The sequence below is a fragment of the Neltuma alba genome, unplaced genomic scaffold, assembly GCF_004799145.2.
Source record: "Neltuma alba isolate B1F8T4 unplaced genomic scaffold, ASM479914v2 tig00012255_pilon, whole genome shotgun sequence".
NCBI classification, from domain to species: Eukaryota; Viridiplantae; Streptophyta; class Magnoliopsida; order Fabales; family Fabaceae; genus Neltuma; species Neltuma alba.
The window spans coordinates 3,347-10,935 of record NW_021636781.1 but is presented as its reverse complement, the minus strand read 5'-3'; the positions used below and the strand labels follow the sequence as shown (position 1 = coordinate 10,935).

Sequence of the window (7,589 nt, the reverse complement as noted above, 5' to 3'; positions counted from 1 at the left end):
AAATATAAGAACTAGTTGACGAATTTGAATAAATTAAAAAAAGAAGTTAAGTTAGTTATTTGTAATAAATACGAGTTATTTTCCCTAAAATATCCTCGCTAATCAAGTGTATTGGCTAGAACTACCATTATTAGAAGGACTATTTAGGGAAAAAAAGCATAAACATGATAGACAAAATGGATTGGGGTCTTTTATTTAGGACTAAACTAAAAGTCAAACAAGATCTTATATTAAGAACCGGAGGTAGTACCAAAAAATATAAAATAATAAGTAAAAAAAAGAAAAAGAAAAGGCTTAGGAGGTTGTCTAGCGCTTATAAAAGGCCGGGTTTTCTTCAAACTTGACACACACCTCCCATAGAGCTTTTCCTTGGCCATAGGAAGATGGCTCCTTCTCTGAATACCAAAACACTTTCACTTTGCTCCTTCTTTTCTCTCCTTCTCTTTTTGGTATGTAATATGTGCGCGCGCGCGCGTGCCCCACACCCAGCCACCCCATGCCTTTTAAGCATATTCTTTCTTTGCTAGTTTTATTTTTCTGCAGCATATATCCACTTTGTTCTATTGCAGATTAAGCTTTTTGTGGGAGCACGTCATATAAATATTGTCACATATCACTAAAATCTGCTTATAAGAAGTTACGCACTATTCATTAGACTAATGAATAGTGCGAACCGTATCATCTTTTAGTACATAATAGTTAAACATTAAATAGTTTGTTATATATGTGAGCACCCAGTGATCTATTATGTTGTGTTATGTGTTTGTATATGGTAAATTTTCTGTTTTTAATTGAACTGCCTTTTTGCAGCATGTGTGTGCAAGAGAGATGAAGGTAGAGGAAGAGCTTACAAAACAAACTGAAGCCTCAGCTGAAGCAGGTAACCCTTATATTACTGGATATATCAAACACAAAAAGGTGAATCAGCCTTATCTTGCTGGTTATATTCACTCTCAAAATGATAAAAAAGAAAAAAGCAAACCCTATATAACTGCCTATGGTGGGATTAAGGGGGACAACCAGCCTTACATAACTCAATATATTAATGGCAACAAGATAAATCAGCCTTACCCCACTGGTTACCGTCACTCCCGCAATGATAAGAGAGAAGAAAATGAACCTTATATAACTACTTACGGTGGGAGCAAAAAGGAAAATCGGCCTTATATAACTGGATATATCAAAGGCAAAAAAGTAGATCAGTCTTACCTTACTGGCTACCTTCACTCCGAAAAAGATCAAAAAGAAAAGGGTGGATCTTATATAACTGGTTATGGTGAGAGTGAAAGAGAAAATAAGCCTTATATAACTGGATATATCAAAGGAAAAAAAGTAGATCAGTCTTACCTTACTGGCTACCTTCACTCCGAAAAAGATCAAAAAGAAAAGGGTGGATCTTATATAACTGGTTATGGTGAGAGTGAAAGAGAAAATAAGCCTTATATAACTGGATATATCAAAGGCAAAAAAGTCGATCAGTCTTACCTTACTGGCTACCTTCACTCCGAAAAAGATCAAAAAGAAATGGGTGGATCTTATATAACTGGTTATGGTGAGAGTGAAAGAGAAAATAAGCCTTACATAACTGGATATATCAAAGGCAAAAAAGTAGATCAGTCTTACCTTACTGGCTACCTTCACTCCGAAAAAGATCAAAAAGAAAAGGGTGGATCTTATATAACTGGTTATGGTGAGAGTGAAAGAGAAAATAAGCCTTACATAACTGGATATATCAAAGGCAAAAAAGCAGATCAGTCTTACCTTACTGGCTACCTTCACTCCGAAAAAGATCAAAAAGAAAGGGGTGGATCTTATATAACTGGTTATGGTGAGAGTGAAAGAGAAAATAAGCCTTATATAACTGGATATATCAAAGGTAGAAAAGGAGATCAGTCTTACCTTACCGGCTACCTTCAATCTCAAAAAGATCAAAAAGAAAAAGGCAAACCCTATATAACTTCTTATGGTGGGAGCAAAAGAGAAAATCAAGCTTACATAACTGGCTACATCAAAGAGAAAAAGGTGAATCAGCCTTACATAACTGCATATGGTGGTAGCAAGAAAGATTCACAAGGAGAGAATCCTACAGAGTCTTATGCAGCCACCTATGCAAGAGACTTCAAAGATTCTTATGCAGCTACATATAGAAAGGAAGAATCAGGGAGTAATGATGCAGCCATCAACAAAGGAGATCATACGGAGGCATTCAAGACAGGCTTTTTCGCTATGGATGATCTTTACGTAGGCAGTAGGATGACCCTCCAATTCCCTATTGAAGAGTTTCCTCACTTCCTCACAAGGAAAGAAGCTGACTCCATTCCTTTCTCAACATCACAACTTCCAAGTGTCCTTCAACTTTTCTCAGTCCCTCAAGATTCACCAGAGGCTCAAGCAATGGGAGGCACACTCGAACAATGCGAGCTTCAACCCCTAACAGCAGAAACCAAGGTCTGTGTTTCTTCCTCAGAGTCCATGATTGACTTCGTTCGCTCCATCATCGGTTCTGATTCTCAACTAGACATCCTCACAACCACATTGCCTGCAACATCAAATGTCCCTTTACAGAACTTCACTGTTCTGGAAATCTCTCCAGATATCTATGCTCCTAAATGGGTGGCTTGCCATCCATTGCCTTACCCTTATGCTGTTTTCTACTGTCACTTCATAAGCTCAGGGACCAAGGTCTTCAAGGTTAAATTGGGTTCTGAGAATGGAGAACAAATGGAGGCTTTAGGAGTTTGTCACTTGGACACATCTGAGTGGAGTCCTGATCATATTTTATTTGAGCAACTCGGATTCAGGCCAGGGGAAGCTCCCGTGTGTCATTTCTTCCCAATGAAGCATCTCATGTGGGTTCCTCTTCCCTCAAAAGCCACCATGTGAAAGTGAAGTTAATGTTGTGTCCTTGTTATGTGTGTGTCCAACAATAAATGAACAAGGCCGGCTAGCTGGACTCAGTGTTGTACAATACGCAGTAGATCTCAGTTGCCCTGCTTCTGTTGTTCATTATCCCCCGGTGATTTTTTGTGTTGTTTCTAAGTTATGATCCTGAAGCTTCTCTTGTTGACTCATCTGTTTTCACTTTTCGTTCGTGACATTAGCCTAGTTCAAATCAATAACTCACTTTATTTTTACCTTGCTCTGAACGATTGATTGAACATATAAACATTTAAGTGCATATAAAAAATTACATGCACACCAGGTAATAAACTGATTTAAAATTTTACTAGAATTAAAATATCAATGTAATCCTCAAATAATAATTTTCTAATATAACATTTGTTTTGGCTTCTCATCTAACTTAAAAACAAAAAGTTTACGTGATAAAGTGATTATCGATGAGAAGGGTAGCAACTAACAACGGAGCCTCTATGGCCTTTCTCAAGCTACAAACAGGATGTTCAGCGTTGCACTCGTCTATTTAGCTAGGAACACATGCAGTGATTATCCCAATAAACACCGAAGGACTATAAATTTATGAATTTATAAAGAAGGACCCGAGTTTCTAAAGGGAAAAAAATACGAGCAAGGGGATAATAAAAAATGGCTAATCCTATGAAGTATATGCTTTCTTCATTTAAAGCCTAATCCTATGAAGTAACTGCAGAAACCAGGGACATGCCAACATGTAAAGCCTAATCCTTTTGTTTGTTGTTCCTTCTAGGTTCCTCTCACTCCCCTCGTAACTTCGATGCTCAAATACATTCCACTTTGATTTGCAATTTAAAAGATCACAGTTCCTTTTGATTTGGGCGGAACTGAAATTCTAATTAAGGATTTTAACTTGGCTGATGCAAAGAGCTATACATACAAGTCACATCCGTCAATATATAACTCGTACGCAAATGGGAAAACAAAACGCTCAGAATAATTGGCAGTTGTATTTCAGTCACTGTGCGGGATCTTCAGTAAACCTAGCATCAAAAGGAGCCGAGGGATGAGAATGAGCTGAATTAGCAGCAGCAGATCCAGAACCATGCTGCAATTCAATCACAAGCCAGCGAACTGCTTTACTCATCTGTTCCAACCGAACTGCACTGATGGGTGGAAGTCCAGTTGTGGTAGATTGTCCAGACTTTCCTGCCACGGACCCTGTTGCCTCATCCACCAAACACTCTGATCCTATTCTCTGCTTCACAGACTCCACAAACTCTTCGGCTTGATCACATGCCACTCGAAACAATTCCCATTTCTGCTTAAAGTTTTCTAGAGCAGTGTCGGTTGCCATTGCTTTCTGGGCACCGGCATTTTCCTTAACTTCTAGCACATTTGCTGCTGCAGCAACAAAATCTTGATAGGCACTATTGAGCGAATCCACAAGGTTGTCCATTGAAATGCACTGGATAAAGATCTTGTGATTGCACAAACTGAGGCAAATTAGGATTCCAAAGTTAGGGCTCGAGAAAATCATATGCATTCAAGGCTCACCAACTAATTACCAAAGTTCCCAGACAATGACAAAGTAGAACATCTAAATAGTTTACATAAGCAGCCTTCAAATCAAGATAGAACAAACACGCTTTAGAAACCATTTTTTTCTTCTTAATTCCCCCCCCCCCCCGGGGTTTTAGTTACTTCACCATTTCAGGCCCTACTAAATTCGCTCTTTCAACATAGAAACCTAGCAATCAAGATTAAACACAATCAAACAGAAATAATCTTGCTCCAAAGTTTCCTTCGCATAAGGAGAGGAATATTACGGCGCACTGTGGAATAATGAAAAACCAAAATTGCCAGGAATGTCCGGGATTTAATAATGATGATAGGCCAAAATTAAGAGGCGCCATGGGCCGGAAATACATAATATTTATCTCTGTCCGCCCTTGAATGTCAGAAGCTTTCGCTCAACATTATCTCTTGCCAATGCAACAATTATCCCAGTTAAGCGAAGAAAACTCCCTTCCCAACCACGAAGAACGGAAGCGCATTTTTGGTAACGTAAGGAATTGCAGTTAATGAAAATTTTATAGAAAATACGCAATTACACCAGCCGACCAATTATGCGCAAAATTTCTTTCTTCAAATAAGATACAAAAACGAGTCAATCTGCAAAAGTAATTGATGCTTGCTGCTATCGACATGGTGGGTGCTAATTCAAAACCAAGGACAAAACTATTCAACCAACAGAATAGGAGGAACAAGGAGCCAAGCATGCGAAGTAGAAAGAGAGTAAGTAATGGACAAAAGCGAGATGCAGATGAAAAAAAAAACGCAAAAAAATGTGTGCATCAATATCCAAAAGCCAAGGAAGGGAGAGAGAAGAGCTTTAAAGGCGAAAAGAAAAGGAAAGAAGGAAGGAAGCAACAAATTCGTCAAAATCCAAGATCCACAGAGCCTTACCGTATTCTGCAACAATCAAAACGGAACTCGAACTCGTGGATCTCCTCCTCGCCGCTGTTCTTGGTCCACTTCACGAAGTCACGTGTGTCGTTGTCGTCTCGTCGAGGGGCTTCGGAAGCACCTCCGTCGCGGATGGAAGGGAAGGAAAGTGAATGAAAGCGGCGTACAAACATGGACTAAGGCCCATAATGTTGAAAGCGATCGGTTGCTTTGAATGGCCCAATAGTGTGAATTTTATATGGGACCGGCTTCAGGCCCAAGCGAGTGACCCAATTGTGTTGCTTTTTTTTTTGGTTAACTTAATTGTGTTGCTTTTGTTTTTGGTAACTTAATTGTGTTGCTTTAATTTTTCGGGAAATTGCTTGTAAATGCCTATTTAAAAAATAAAAAAATAATTTCCCAATGCTATATGATATGTTTTTATACAAAGAAATTATCGGTACATACTCTAAATGATTTCATACACAAAAAGTACTCAGGCAGTACCGAACAATTTAATTCCCCAAACAATTATTTATAGGCAATTTTTCTTTGATTTTTTTAATTATTTTGTAAGAAATTGATTCATGATTGGTAATAATTCAGTCAAAATAATTTCTTATAATAAAATGTAATAAGTCCACCTCTTAACATAAGTTGTTTCAAAAAGATCGAATGCCAGTTTTTGTGGCTATGTTTTTCATTTTGTAGGTTTACTTGTGTCGTTTTCACTCTATTGGGTGTTTATAATTGTTTTTTTTTAATCTTTACGTGATTTATGTCTAATGGAAGAGATGAAAAAGACTATTTTGGCGGAAAAAAAATGATTCCCCATTGTCAAAGATGGATAAATAAGAGGGTATTATTGCCCCATTACCAACATTGTGCTTGGATGAAATTCTATGTTCAAACATGCCGTTGATATGTTTTGTGTGTGTATGTTTTAAATTTTATAAAATGAAAAAAAAAGAAGAAGAAAGGTATCAGATATGGATTTCCTATACCTCTTTACATATCTCCTCAGAAATGTCATCAAAATTAATGAGTCAAATAAGTATTATGATTCACTTCATCTATCATACCTACTCTCCGATCTTTACTGTTAATTTGACCCATTTAACTAATTTGATAGATTAAGGAAGTTAGTTAATTATAAGAAATTGACATATTTTCCTAAAAAACTATAATCATCTTTGTTAATACCCATCTCCTCTTCTACTTGATTATAGTTAAGTGAGTATCACATGAGTAATTTAGAGAAAATTGAATAAATATGAGAAATGAATATTATATTTAGGACCAAAACCAACTCAAGAATTGGGTTCTATGTTAAAGACCGGAGGAGATAATTTTTATCTAGAATAATATGTAAACTAACTCATTAGCTAATCTAATTTTTGGTGTTAGATATATATAATCTTGTATGGCTACATGACACAGTCAAATTCGAGCATTGTCAAACAATATACTCCTCCAATCCTTAATATAGACTCATTTAACTAATTTGATTAGATTAAGGAAGTTAGTAAGTTAGTTAATTATAAGAAATTGACACATTTTTCCTAAAACACCATAATCATTTTTTTTAAATACCCCCCTCTCTCTTTAACTTTAATTATAGTTGAGGGAGTATCTATAGGGTAATTTAGAGAAATTGATAATATGAAAAAGGGTCTTTTATATTTAGGACCAAAACCAACTCAAAGAATTGGGTCCTATATAAAGGACCGGAGGAGTATAATCTAATATTTCACAAAAGTATTTCAAGAAAATCATGTTATGTTTGTGATTATTAACAAAGTTATTTAACTTATTTAATCTATTTAAATTAGTTTTATACTAAAAGTCGAATTGAGTAATCTTCTGGCAAAAATATTGATTAATTCTTATTCTTATTGTTTGCAAGACTAGAAAGATTACCTAAACAATAATGGCCATCGGGCCTTAATTTCTTGATCTTGAACTTATTAAAATTCAAACAGATCTTTGTAACATATTATGATGGTAAAAAATAGGGCATTCATTAAATGATCAAGATCTAAATAAGTCGATTTTCTCCTGGTACTAAGGTCTTATCACTAATAGCATGTCCTGCACGAAACTAATTGTCAGTATTTAATTATCTCTTGGATACCATAATGAATGAGTCATGACTCTTCGATCTGTTGCCCATAGAAACGGTGTAAGAATAGTCTTGCTCTTCATACAATCTTATTTATAGGATATAATAGCATGTAATTAATGCAAAATGCCATACAAAGATCAGAATA

General features: G+C 36.2%; 3 protein-coding genes across 3 annotated transcripts; 2 read left to right on the top strand and 1 right to left on the bottom strand.

Annotated features, from left to right (window-relative positions):
- The first annotated feature begins 368 nt into the window (after positions 1 to 368).
- LOC114725549 (shematrin-like protein 1) lies at positions 369 to 2,168 on the top strand. The gene is made up of 3 exons (XM_028912077.1): positions 369 to 449; positions 811 to 2,022; positions 2,148 to 2,168. The coding sequence occupies exons 1-3, from the start codon at positions 384 to 386 to the stop codon at positions 2,166 to 2,168; spliced, it is 1,299 nt and encodes a 432-aa protein (XP_028767910.1). The 5' UTR covers positions 369 to 383.
- On the top strand, positions 1,800 to 3,067 carry LOC114725529 (BURP domain-containing protein BNM2C-like). Its single transcript, XM_028912050.1, has one exon. It carries the CDS (start codon positions 2,227 to 2,229, stop codon positions 2,881 to 2,883), a length of 657 nt encoding a protein of 218 aa, XP_028767883.1. The 5' UTR covers positions 1,800 to 2,226; the 3' UTR covers positions 2,884 to 3,067.
- Positions 3,068 to 3,398: 331 nt separating this feature from the next.
- On the bottom strand, positions 3,399 to 5,468 carry LOC114725571 (mediator of RNA polymerase II transcription subunit 32-like). Its single transcript, XM_028912100.1, has 2 exons — positions 5,341 to 5,468; positions 3,399 to 4,367 (listed from the first exon to the last, which is right to left on the bottom strand). The coding sequence occupies exon 2, from the start codon at positions 4,328 to 4,330 to the stop codon at positions 3,890 to 3,892; it is 441 nt and encodes a 146-aa protein (XP_028767933.1). The 5' UTR covers positions 4,331 to 4,367; positions 5,341 to 5,468; the 3' UTR covers positions 3,399 to 3,889.
- Between the last annotated feature and the right edge of the window lie 2,121 nt (positions 5,469 to 7,589).

Excerpts from the sequence above, each read along its gene's own strand:
- LOC114725549 (XM_028912077.1), top strand. The coding sequence starts at position 384 with ATGGCTCCTTCTCTGAATACCAAAACACTTTCACTTTGCTCCTTCTTT. Across the intron at positions 450-810 it reads TTTCTCTCCTTCTCTTTTTG|CATGTGTGTGCAAGAGAGAT; the intron begins GTATGTAATATG and ends GCCTTTTTGCAG. Across the intron at positions 2,023-2,147 it reads GCTACATCAAAGAGAAAAAG|AAAGGAAGAATCAGGGAGTA; the intron begins GTGAATCAGCCT and ends AGCTACATATAG.
- LOC114725529 (XM_028912050.1), top strand. The coding sequence starts at position 2,227 with ATGGATGATCTTTACGTAGGCAGTAGGATGACCCTCCAATTCCCTATT.
- LOC114725571 (XM_028912100.1), bottom strand. The coding sequence starts at position 4,330 with ATGGACAACCTTGTGGATTCGCTCAATAGTGCCTATCAAGATTTTGTT.